A 13,681-nucleotide genomic window follows, 5' to 3' on the forward strand; every position below is an offset into this window, starting at 1 on the left:
TAAAAGCTGACAGCCGTTATGAATTAGACACTCAACTACAACTTGTCCTAGCCTGTCTTGTGTTAATTATTCATTCAACGAATATGCACAGAGGCCGATTACATATCCGGTGTACTGGGAGTATAAAGGCATATTCGTCTTTGTCATGGCCCTTAAGAAACATACAATCCCTTCCTGGGAATGGATGTGTAAACAAGTGACTACAGCACAGTGGCTGATAAATGCTAAAACAGCCATGTGTATAAAGTCCTAGCAACGTGCTCCAGTTAACACAGTGATTGATTCTACTGGAGATCAGAGAACGTTTCACGGGAAGATGGCACCAGAGCTGCATCTCAAAGCAGGAGCAGGTGTGCACAAGTCAGAGAAAGTAAAAAGAGGCGAGGAAGATGGAGAGGAGGGAGGGCTAGGCTGTAGCAGGACCACAAACAGAGTATTAGAGGTCCTCAAGCAGCTTGTCTAACAGGGCAGCGGTGCCCAATCCCCAGAGTGCAGAGGACACACATGACCAGGAACAGCAGAAATGAGTCTAGCACATTGATTTAGGGTCAAGTTAGGAAGAGTGTTATGTGCTACACTAATAATTTGGCCTTTATCCCATACGCAGTGGTTCTTAACCCTTTTTGGAGAGTCCAGTGAAAGCTAGGAATCCTCTTTTCAGAAGTATGATAATAATGAACATATACCCAGAATGTCACATACAGTTTCTCAGTCCTCATAGCACATCTGGAATCCATTACTGGACACCACCGGCTACAGGCATGGAACCACAGAAAGTCTCTTAGCAGAGAGCAGAGAGTGAAGTGAGTTTTGTGCTCTCGAAAGATAACTAGCCGCAGTGTGGAGTACAGACTAGATGGAGGTCAAAACATCCGATGAGAAGCCTGTTGCAAAATGCCAGGCATAAGGCCTTAGAACCAGAATGAAGGCAGTGCAGGGAAGGATGGAGAGCATAGGAATGGAAACAAAGGCACTCCATAAATGGAATTGATAAGGTTTGGTGTCTGATTAAAGGTAGATGTTGAGCATCAAGTATTTGGTTATTGCTTGCGTTTATCTTACTTCCACACTAAAGCATAAATCCTCTGAAAGGTGTCGCTGCACCAGACTCGACCTGGGAGTGAGCAGAAGCAGAAACATAAACATGTAGGATTAAAACTTAACATTTCATGAGAAAACAAGTCCCTCCACCAAGCAGGAGGCAGAGGTGTATGGGGTAGTGAGCTCTGGGACTGATGGACAATTGCTGGTAGACACTGAGAAGCAGGGAAGGACCTGTTGAAATTGGCAAATCTGGATGGGAGACAATCATGTCAGAGCAGCAAGTCAACTTGCTGGTTGTCATCTGTGCCTTCCTTACAAGACTTCGTATCCCCAGAGCATCTAGTGGAGTATAGACACTGAAGAAATCTGTTGACTATCTATATTAAGCAATTATGATGCTTCTGGATGGCTGGGATGCTTGATTTGCCTTACATTGGTTATGGGAAAATATTATCAGGACCATAAGTAGACCCTCAATTTGATTTATTGTCAAATACCAAAACTTGTGAAACTATTCCAGTTATTCAAGCTTTTACCTATGGCTACAGGTTAAAACCAGAGGGGAATACTATCAATTGAAGATTCAGAGATATGGTCATTGAGATAGCTGTTGCTTTTTAAAAAGTGTATCTGAGTTACAGGTGTAGTGTTTTTGACAAAATTCATTTATTTGTGCGGAAGAGCTGGGGTGGTGGCACATATTTGAACTGGAGAAAAGAAGCCCCAGAATTTGACACCACTTGGAAATTTTAAGGAACCAGGTCTTTCTCTCTCTGCCCCCATTTTTGTTCCCCTTCTTTTATACCCCACCACGCCCCATGCTTATGCCATGCCCTACGTGTGTTTTTGAGAAACGATGACAAGTAAACGAGTAATCTAGGATTTGAAACAGAACATAGTTCCAAAGCCTTTCACCATTATGAAATATTTGTCCAGATGTCTTACACTTTCTTCTAAATGACATGCATAATAATTATTTCACTGATCACTGTAAGCAGCTCACAAAGGAAAGCACAGTCCCTGCCTCAAAGAATTTGCAGTCTAATTGGGAAGATAATGGGTGTGTAAAATGATAATCCTGAAGAGCTACCACATCTTGTTTCAAATGTAATTCATTCCATACTAATTCTTGCCAATTGATAAAGCCTGGATGGGATATCAACTAACTGCAGATTAAGCAGGATATTGAGATAGTGGAGAGCTTGGCATTCTTTTATAGTTTGTGGATATGGGAAGTGAATGCAAGCAAAAGTAGAAACAAGAAGGTAGAAAAGAAAAAAAACATGTAATATTGAGGAAGGACAATGTTTTAGATTTCAATTCCAAACACTCATCCTGCAATATCCAAATGGCACATGAGAGAGCACCCAATGGTGAGCGTAGAAACAGAACCTAAATGACACCCCAAGTCCTATGAAGTTTCCTTCAGAATCAAGGCAGCACATTTTTTTCTTGGCCCAGATGACACCATGGTCAACCAAGGAAGAGTGAGGGAAGTTCTAAAATCAGAGACTTGATATTGGTAAGAACTGATCATTTTTTTCCAGCTTCTCTATTATCAACTACAATTTGAGTTTTTGTTCATCAGACTCCAAGCCATATTAACTTATTAACTTTCCAGTTTCCGCAACGAGTCACAAAGTGAGCCTTTTCTCTGTCAGGAATTCTTTCTCCATGATTCCAAACCCCAACATGTGCTTTCCAGAGCCTCAGATGTTTCGTTAGTTCTACAGATGTTTTGTAAATGCATTTCAGCAGAATTTGCCAGGGCTGCAGAAAGAATCTATGGCTGATTAGAGTCACAATTTGGACAGGGCTCGAGTTAGATGAGATGGAACCGGAAACCGAAACTTCTAACTGGCTCACCAGGAAGTCAGGAATCCACAAAAAGAGGGGAGAAGGAATTCCATTTCAGGGGGTGTTTCAAATATGCCTATTTTGGGGAGTGGAGGGGTGTGGAAGCCCAGGAGATGATTCTTCCCTGTTTTCCTTGGTGCTTGGCCTGCATATTATTTTCCACTGGAGATTTTTATTTTCTAAGTATAGAAAAAACAGCAACCAAGACGAACTGCTTTATTTTCAGAATTCCAGGTAAAATGGCCTTTTTTCACAGTTGAGGTGAAACAGTATAAAGGCTTTGAAATATCCCCACAAATGCAAAGGGTCAAGAATGTGATGACTGTCAGCACAAACTTGGGCATAAGTGGTTTTTTAAAATTACTACAGTTTGTACAGGATACAATTCTCCTATTGTCTGATTTTCCTTTGTGAAAGACATGGAGTTACTCGTTTCAGCCTTCTGCTCTTAACTGAGCTGCCTCTAGGTTCAGAAGCTAACTATTAAATTAAAGAATATTATTATAGAACATATATTAAATATTATATATCTATATATAATATATGCTCTATCTTTATTATATAGATATGTATTATATATATATTATTTACCTATAATATATACTATATATTATATCTATATTATATTTCTATAATATATACTATATATCATATCTATACTATATATCTATAATATATACTATATAGTATATATTATATATAATGTGGATAATAGATACTATATATCTATATATAATCTTATGTATATATAATCTATTTATTATAGATATATAGATATAATATACACATACATAATATTCTATTATATAGATATATACACACATGTACATGTATGTACATGTATTAAACAAAGCAGAGTATTAAAACAAAGCAGAGCTTTTCTATTTGCTAAGTTTATGCTTTTAAAGTAATAGAAACCGACAGTGATAGAATATTTTACTATGCTTTTTCTTGAGATGAGCTGATTCAAAACACTCAATGACCAGTTGCAAATTTCCTGAATACTGATCTTTGCTCAAATCAGCAATTATTGATTTTAATTCAGCTGGCTGTGAAATTGTGTTCGGGTGGAGCTCTCCAAAATGCCCAGAGGTTTCTGCAGCAGTTTCTTAGATGAGCTGTAATCTGGCCTTGTCCTTGGATAGAATACAAAAAAAATCAAGTTACCATAGCTCTGAAATGAAAATCGCACTGAAGCATTTGACATCGAGCAGAGTCAGGTTTTTGTTTCCTAAAAAGTAATGAAGCTGTCTTAATTCTATCTCCAAGCTGTTATTCCAAGATTGAGAAACAATTCTGAGGACATAATAATTTTTTAAAAGAAAAGCAACATTAGTTCTTGTCATTCTATAAAAAAATTTTTTTATGTACTGAGAGACACCGTTTAAAAATGGAAAGGAAGGTCAGAATGTGAAGCTAGGCAGAACAAAAGGTGGTCAGATAACAGGTGTAAAGCCTGGCTGGATCAGGTACTGACTGTGTGACTTGTCAGGGGAGCGATGTGTATATTCGTGGCAGAGATGAAATAATTAACACTAACATGTCAGAAACTATATCCAGTACTTTGTGTACATTCTCTTGGTTAGCCTTCACAGTCACCCTAGTAAGAGAAGTATCAATGTTGCCCTTTTACAGATGAAGAAACTGTGCTCAAAGAGATCTGACAATGTGCTGAAGGCAAGTTGACCAATATACGACTAGTAAAGTCTGTCTGAGACCCACAGCCAAGTTCTTTCTTCTACACAATGATAGAGGTTGTTCAACCTCTCTAAGCCTCAATTTACTTGTTAGTAAAATAAGGGGGAAAAATCCAAACTGACATGGCTCAATGGGAGGATTAAATACGATAATTTGGGTAAATTCTGGCATACTTCCTGGCACATAGGTACTTAATAAATGCCAGCCAGCATTTTTCCCTCACCAGTAACCCTCCAGGCTTAGGTACAATTAGGTGCCCTCATAGGAATGTGAAAGGGGTGTGCCCATGAGCGCACGTGCACAGTGGAAGAAAGAGGAAGACAGGTACCCAAAATCTTTCCGAGGTCTGCATAGCTTTTACACCACGTGAACTGACTTTTCTCCTCGGTAGCAAGGGACAGACTTCATGCAGTGGCCTCTGAAAGACTGTGCACTGTGTCACTGGCAGTTCATCATATCCCCCAGCAGTGCAGCTATGATAAGAACCAGATGATCTGAATTTCCTAAGTAAAGCCAGCAGCAAATATCTGGGAAAGCGCATGCCTCAGTATCCACACGCTCTGCTTTTTAAGAAAGTACATCAAAAAGCTAATGGACTTTTACAAGAGCCCAGTTACAGCTTAATATCTATAAGCTCTCAGATCAGGGAATCACAACCCCTACCATGTAAAGTTGGTGGCAGAACCAGTATTCCAAATTATTAAAGAAGCCAAAGATTAGATAAGATTTAGAGAGACCTGATATGTATAGAGGAGTTCAAAATGGAATCTGCAGATTCATTTCCAAAGCTTGGTACGTGGACAGGATGTTTCCATGTATAGACTTTTCCATTTTGCATGGGCTCACCACAGAAAAATGGTCCTCTCATCACTGGGGGGGGGGGCTGCCCCTCTTTTTAATTTAGAGGGATGTGACATCCATTTGTACAGTCACATGCACAGCTCCAGATGGCTTAAGCTAAATGCTGTCGCAGAGGAGAGGAAAACCAGAGACTCAGGTGACTTTTTGCTGATCTTGAAATAGTAAGAAGGGCTCTTTGCCTCATCCCATAACCCACTTTGCTACATTTGAAGACCTGTTGATTTTGAAAAACACTTCGCTTATAATGTAACTTCATCTGTTATATAACTTCAAGTTTACAAAAACCTATCACCCATTTCCTCAGGACCTATTTCCATTTTTATTTAGTTCCATACAGCTTGACCTCTTATTACAACGTTTAGAAAAAAATATTTTCCAAGGCCTCTGTATATATATTAATAGAACTCCAGAGTCTTTAAAATTTTTTTTTAAGTTTATTTATTTTGAGAGAGAGAGAGAGAGAGAGAGACAGCATGAGCAGGGGAGGGGCAGAGAGAGAGAATTTGAAGCAGGCTCCACACTGTTAGTATGGAACCCATTGCAGGGCTTGGAATCATGAACTGCGAGATCATGACCTGAGCCAAAACCGAGTCCGGCAGTTGGCCGACTGAGCCACCCAGACACCCTCAGAACTCCAGAGTCTTTTGATTGCTAATTTGTGCTTCACCCTACAACATTGTTCATAAGTCCCTGATAACCTGTCCGGTGAAAGAGGCTTCTGGATAAAGTGGTACATAGGTGGTCATTCTAAGGTTCATCTATTAGATGGTGAGATGCAGGGAACTCTTACTTTATGTGATTACTCCAACTGCTTAACTACTTATCGCTTTCAGGTTTAAAGCTGTTCACCTGGGACTTGGTTATTGATCTTAAAGCAATTGGCTATGAAATCAACCGCAAAACTATCAGGTGAAAACCACATTTAGGTAAACCAGCAATGATGAGGAAATGACACCATTATGAGGTTGATGAATTTATGGAAGCTATTCTAATCCTCTTCTAATATTCCTAGGAAGTATATGATGATCTGTGGCCAAAGCCTGCCTTCCATGCCGTTGTCATTGACTGAGGCTTGGCACCTCTTAACTGGACAGAACAATGGGTGGATGGGCCCGGGGAATCGATTACTGAATTTTCTTACAAGAAAGTAGTTGATTTAAGAGTCGTCGTCAATGTTACATTCAAAGGTCATCATGTGGCATCAAAGATCTAGAAATAGCTAGTCTTTTTCTAAATTGAATAACTCAAGGCAAATACTCAATTTTCAAGAATTATAGAACCAAAACTCAGTCCTTTTTTTCTCTCAGTGTTCACTGGATTTCTGAAATGTTGGCTCAAAAAAAGTGCCGATTGTCCATTTTAACCCATCCAATAACTACAAAGTAAACTAAGTGCTACAAAAAGATAGGATTTGTAATGGACTTTTCCCTCAAGTTTAATATCAGATGCAGTATTGACCATTTCGGGTAAGTCCACTGATGAAACACTGGCTTAAATACAGAATTTAATAGCCATTCTTCAGTTCTCAGTCAATTCATAGTAAATGACCATCATCTCACCTGACACTGTTGCTGCGATTCCCCGAAGTGGGGTCATGGGTAATCCCTTGGTCACTGTGTTTCACAGCATCCATGATCTTGCTTCTGAGATACTGAGATTGAAACACTACACTTGGGGCGCCTGGGTGGCGCAGTCGGTTAAAGCGTCCGACTTCAGCCAGGTCACGATCTCGCGGTCTGAGTTCGAGCCCCGCGTCGGGCTCTGGGCTGATGGCTCAGAGCCTGGAGCCTGTTTCCGATTCTGTGTCTCCCTCTCTCTCTGCCCCTCCCCCGTTCATGCTCTGTCTCTCTCTGTCCAAAAAATAAATAAACGTTGAAAAAAAAAAATAAAAAAAAAAAAAAAAAAAAGAAACACTACACTTATGTGACAGAAATCAAATTGGAAAGCATTGACTGGGGTATATTTTAAAAGCTTAGAATTTTGGTTTCAGAAGCAATCATCATTGCTTTTAGGCAACTCATTATCTAGACCTTATTATTTTTGCCTCATTTTCTCTTGCTAGATGCAACTCAAAGCTAACACTTTAAAAACAAAATGCTACTGTGGAGAGGAATGCACATTTCAAAATAAGAGAAAATAAGCTCGAGTCCCATCTGGACCAGGCACAAAAGTTGTTTATACTGAAGGCCTTCTTAAAAATCATAATAAGCAAATGCTGGTAGGTCTTAAATGACCCGAAAGGCATTGCTGAATTGTCATTTCTGGTTATAGATGTAAAAATCTGGCACAGTAAAAGAGGGGGAAAATCACTTTACTGTCTCTAACATTAAACATTGATTCAGTTGACATGAATTATGTTTATTCCACTTGCTAAAAGACACCTTGGAGATGGTTCCAGTTTGAGAAAAAAGGCCCATGACTTGCTGCTGAGTCTGCGTGTGATCTCTTTCAGAGCACTGTGGGCTCTTCCTATGTCTAGTTGTGCTGAAACTTGTAACTTGTGATGAGGTAAGATACAACCTCACTTTAGATGGAAAAGGTACGTGAAAAATACCAAACAACTTTAGCACAGAGTTTGGAACAATTTACTTCTCCAGAAAAACAAATTCTCAACTATATATTATTTCCAAAACAGCTTATCCAGAGAGCAGCCAGAGGGAAACCTCCCAAGGATTTGGCATTCTGGTGTTCTTATCTCACACGGAAATGGAGTTCGCATGTGAATACCGTGTGTGTATTTATTTTTTTCGGTTGTAGTAACTGGATGGTATCATAATTTGTAATCACTCATCTTGCTCTTAATTATTTCACGAATCCTAGCATTTGTGATTTTGCTTTTCATCTCAGACTTATTTAATTTGAATAAAATGAGGGACATGGTATTGTACAAATGTATGTTTGTCACACAAGTCATTACCGCATCCAGCAAATACCATAACTCTCTCAACAGAACTTCTTCCAGTCATACAGAGAAAACTAAAAGGGAGCCAGAAGATGCACAGTAAACTGTTCAAAAATCTGAAGAATGAATTTAATGGGTGTATGGACAATGTATACTTCATTGCCAAAGAGTCTTTTCTCCTTCAGTATTTAATTAAGCTCTGGAAACAGAGTGCCCCATATTGCCTTGATTAGAGGTTGATTTTATTAATCCTAAAAACCAGGCTTTGGAGCTCAGTAAATGCTTCCTTTAGAAAGAACATACTTTGGGGTAACCAGTGTGTTTCTGTTACCCATTCTATTCCACCTTTTAGAGGAGCCTCTAACTACTGACAGATCATATCACCAGGCAAATGTAATATGGCAGGTGGCTGGAAAGTTCTGCTGTGGGAAAGTCAGAGTTTTCAGGGAGATGATGCCTTAAGAGTCTAGAGTCTCCACTAAACTCAGCAGGAAAAAGCACTAGTACCTTCCCAGAGTACCTCCTGTAACCTTTCAGAGTACATCTATGTTTATAAATTATGGTAACAATTAATAGTATCAATAAAAGCCATTAATGCTTAGTGTATGTATATATTATTGTGATAAAATTTATAAAATTTACCATTTTAATCATCTTTAAGTATACTGTTCAGTGACATTAAGTATATTCACTCCGTTGTACAACCATCACCACGATCCATCTCCAGAAATCTCTTCATTTTCCCGAACTGGAACTCTGTACTCATTAAAAATAATTGCCCATTCCTCCTGTCCCCCTACCCCTGGCAACCACCATTCTACTTTCTGTCTCTATGGATCTGGCTACTCCACACACCTCATCTAAGTGGAACCACATGATATTTGTCCTTTTGTATCTGCCTTATTTCTCTTAGTATGATATCTCCAGTGCTCATTCATGTTGTAGCATGGGTCAGAATTTCCATCCCTTTAAGGCTGGATAATATTTTGTTGTGTGTATATATCACATTCCAGTTATCCATTCATCCACTGATGGACATTTGGGTTGTTACAACCTTACGTGATTTTTATATTTGATTATTTTAATTCTCACAATACTAGTGTTTATTATCCTTATTTTCTGATTAGAAGACTGAAGGATAAGGAGGTCACAGCTAAGAAGCTCTGGAGCCAGGATTCTACTCCAGGTTGAGTGGGTCCTTCAGTCCCTTCTCTTTACTACTATGCTAGCCTTTGCTAGCCCTTTGCAAATGATTTATGAATTTAAATAAAGCTTCCATCACTTACATAAGCCTTGATACAACACTCTGAGGTGAGGTTTCTGACTTGTCCAGATTTTAAAAGGCCCAAGGAGGGGCACCTCGATGGCTCAGTCAATTTGAGCTTCCAACTCTTGATTTCAGTTCAGGTCATGATCACAGAGTTGTGGGATCAAGCCCCAGGTCAAGCTCTGTGCTAAATGTGGAGCCTGCTTAGGATTCTCTCTCTCTCTCCCCTTCTGCCCCTCCTCCCCACTCACATGCGCTCACTCTCTCTCTCTCTCTCTCAAATAAAAAAAAAAACTAAAAAAACATTTAAAAGGTCCAAGGAGTCGCCAGTGTGACAACAGAGCCCCATAGCAACTGATCTACAAAGAAGCTCATTACTACAAAATAAACAGTTTTCTGAAGGGCTAGAGGATGTTCTCTTCTTTTTCAGGAGCCCCTCCTGTGTGGATGATATAACCTTGAGTATAACTAGGTAGGGCATGAGAAAGTAATTAAAAATAAAAATAATAGGGCGCCTGGGTGGCGCAGTCGGTTAGGCGTCCGACTTCAGCCAGGTCACGATCTCGCGGTCTGTGAGTTCGAGCCCCGCGTCAGGCTCTGGGCTGATGGCTCAGAGCCTGGAGCCTGTTTCCGATTCTGTGTCTCCCTCTCTCTCTGCCCCTCCCCCGTTCATGCTCTGTCTCTCTCTGTCCCAAAAATAAATAAACGTTGAAAAAAAAATTAAAAAAAAAATAAAATAAAAATAATAACAACAGGAATAACAATCTGAGTTATCATTGTAGACCTCATATACACTGGTGACCTCATTTACATTATCTCACGTTCCCACAATGCTTTGTAAGAGGTTACCTTCCTGTTGCCTTCACATCCCAACCTTTCCCAGCATTCCACATCCCCTGTGCTCTCTCTCCAGAGACAAAACTGAAGGTGACATTGTCATATTGTCTAACATGCCTATTTTCTTTCAGGTTTGTTTTTTCCAAATTTAAATTTGAAATTTTAATTTTTTCAGAAGTATGTCCTTGATTGATATAAGAAGATACCATCTTTTTGTTAATGTTTGTTTATTTTTGAGAGAGAGGTGGGGGGGGGGTACAGAGAGAGAGGGAGACAGAGGTTCTGAAGTGGGCTGTGCACTGACAACAGAGAGCCTGATGCAGAGCTCAAACTCAGGAACCGTGAAATCGTGACCTGAGCCGGTCGGAGGCTTAACCAACTAAGCCACCCAGGCAGCCCCGAGAAGATACCATCTGTAATGTTTGAATATTGTGCTTGATTTACTCAGTAAAATAATTTGGCCCCAGTTCACATTAGCTATTTGTAGAACTGTTGCTATGGACTGAATTGTGCCCTGCACCACAATTCATACATTAAAGTCATAACCCCCAATGTGATGGTATATGGAGATGAGGCCTTTGGGAGATAATCAGTTTAGATAAGGTCATGAAAGGGGTCTCTCATGATGGGATTCATGTCCTTAGAAGAAGAGACACCAGAGAGCTACTCTGTCTTCTCTCTGTCTGTCCATGCTCATACAAAGTGGAGGTCGTGTGAGCACACAGTAAGAAGGCTGCCTTCTGCAGCCCAAGGGAAAAGCTCACACCAGCAGCTACCCATGCTGGCACCCTGTTCTCTGACTTTCAGCTTCCAGAACTATGAGAAAATAAATTTTTGTTTTTTAAGCCACCCAGTCTGGTATTTTGTTATGGCAGCTTAAGCAGACTAATACAACTGTATTATTACGTATATTATTAATACCACTGTATTATTACGTATATATGACATTCTCGATTTATCATAACATAATTATTGGTAATATTTATTAGTGCTTTACTCTGAAACTTATCCTAGGCTAAGTTCATTTAACTTATCTTCTTCTATAGTGTGTATGTGTGTGTGTGTGTGTGTGTGTGTGTGTGTGTGCATGTAGTGTCATGGTTATAATATTATCCCCATTTTATAGAAAGGGAAATTTTAGTGTAGGCAGGTGGTAATTTAATTGTTCAGGGACACCTAGTAAAATCCATATCCAACCCAGGCAATTTCTAACTCTAGAGATTATTCTATGAACTATGGCACATATTTTATCTTTGACTCTTATGAGAAATGTGAAGTTCAACATGGAGACCCGCATATACCAATTTTCTATACAGTAGGTACAGATTTCACTAGGAAGCCTTTCAGTAACAAGCAGATCTATTTGTCAAGAGGCAATCCCTGCATTACTAAAGTTACTTCATGCAGTTGTTGTAATTAACAAGTCCGAAATCTGGAAATGATGTTGCTCGATTAAAAAAATTGTCAATTGTATAAAATGTTAAATTTTGGAAGGTAATGCTGATATGCACATTACAAGCTTCTCAGAGCAGAAGCATCTCTGAGAGAAGTTTCTCTGTTTTCACAAAGAGGTAGATGAGTAGACTTATGAACCCAAGGCAAAATCATGACTTCAGTGCAAAATGTGACTTCAATTTAACTTACCCTCACCCAGATTCCTTATTCTTGCCCCCTTTTCTATTTGCTCCATTATGCAGATCCCTTGTTCCTTTCAGTCATGGCCCAGGGTCTCTAAACTCAAATAGTCCTCTCCCCAAACACATTATTCAACTGGAAAGAATCTAATAAATGTTTTCATCTCCAGCAAGGCTATCATATTCAGACATACAAAAGGCCCACACTTTAGGACACATGTTTCAGGGTTCAATGGGGACATGATACTGACCATTCTCTTTTTCCTCACAGAGCTCCAGGACAGCACGCTCTGAGGAGGACCGGGATGGCTTGTGGGACGCTTGGGGCCCATGGAGTGAATGCTCACGCACCTGTGGTGGAGGGGCCTCCTACTCTCTGAGACGCTGCCTCAGCAACAAGTAAGTCCTGCATCCCAGATGGTAGGGAGTTTGTAAGGCCCATTTGTAGTAGGTTCAATGCATACTTTTGTGGTTGGGGTTATTAAGACCATTTTGTTGCACACAAATCTGGATGGAAGAAAGGTATGAAGAATTAAATATGTGCATCTCCAGCTAGGTTATTTATATACTCTTATATGATAAGTGATATAGAGTTCATCTCATTTACAGAGGAAATGTTGTCTATTTTCATATTAGAACTAGAAGGTTGATTTATAAGTAGAAATGGACCATAATATATGGCACTTTTTGGATCCCCTTAAATTTTAGTGACAAGAATAGCAACAATATTAACATTAACAACATATTAAGTTTATGTTGGATTCCAATGTTATCAAGCACTTTGCAAATAAGTGGTATATTGGTTTGGATTTCTTGGATGTCTGGAAGTTTCCTGAGATTATTCAGTTCAATGAATGATGAAGTTTGCATAGAAGGAGGTTTGGAAAACAGAAACTTCTTGGGAACCTGGCATGGGAATGAGAGCAGTGGTGAAGGTGGAGAGTGGCTAATGGTTTCTAAGCTGAAAGTAAAGGCCTGAGGCATTAAAATGGCAGTCTACTTCAAATAATAATAAGTCAGAACTGTTTCTTGATCTGTGTGGTCTAGATTTTTCTTCAAACTATAAAATACAAAGTACAATAGTAATATTTTTAATGAGAGATTTTTATTTGACAGTGAGGAGTGTTACATGTGACAAGTAAGAGGTTTGATCAAAATTACTATATACTATAGAACATGGAACAGAAGAAGAAAATATCTACCTATATATATCTGCTGATTCTTCTAGACTTTTCATAATGAAACAGCACAAAGTGGTGAGATACAGGTTCAGAAAAATGTCAGCTTACTCTAATGAGAGAATTTCTTGAAATCAGGGTCAACGTCTTACTCTTTTCTGTGCCCCCCAGTCCCGCACATGGTCTGACAGATAGATTTTCCTTCACTGAATCCATGATAACTAGAGACCATTTTGGCTCCAGGCAGATCCTAATGGAAATGGTGTACCCTGGGAAACCTGGCCAAAGGGCATATCTTGCAAGAAACCGGGTTAATTATGTTACTTAGCCATTATGGTGTTTGGTTCTACTCAGAAGATGGAGCTATTGGATTACATCCACTAGCAAGTTTGTTTGTCATCTT

At 39.4% G+C, this 13,681-nt stretch overlaps 1 protein-coding gene across 1 annotated transcript in view; it reads left to right on the forward strand.

The window, feature by feature from the left end:
- Positions 1-13,681, forward strand: part of ADAMTSL1 (ADAMTS like 1) — a 379,909-nt gene that overhangs the window by 20,291 nt on the left and 345,937 nt on the right. The window contains 1 exon segment of the mRNA XM_032595636.1: positions 12,372-12,499. Within this exon segment, the coding sequence (XP_032451527.1) occupies positions 12,372-12,499 (128 nt within the window).

Source organism: Lynx canadensis, chromosome D4 (assembly GCF_007474595.2).
Source record: "Lynx canadensis isolate LIC74 chromosome D4, mLynCan4.pri.v2, whole genome shotgun sequence".
Classification (NCBI taxonomy): Eukaryota; Metazoa; Chordata; class Mammalia; order Carnivora; family Felidae; genus Lynx; species Lynx canadensis.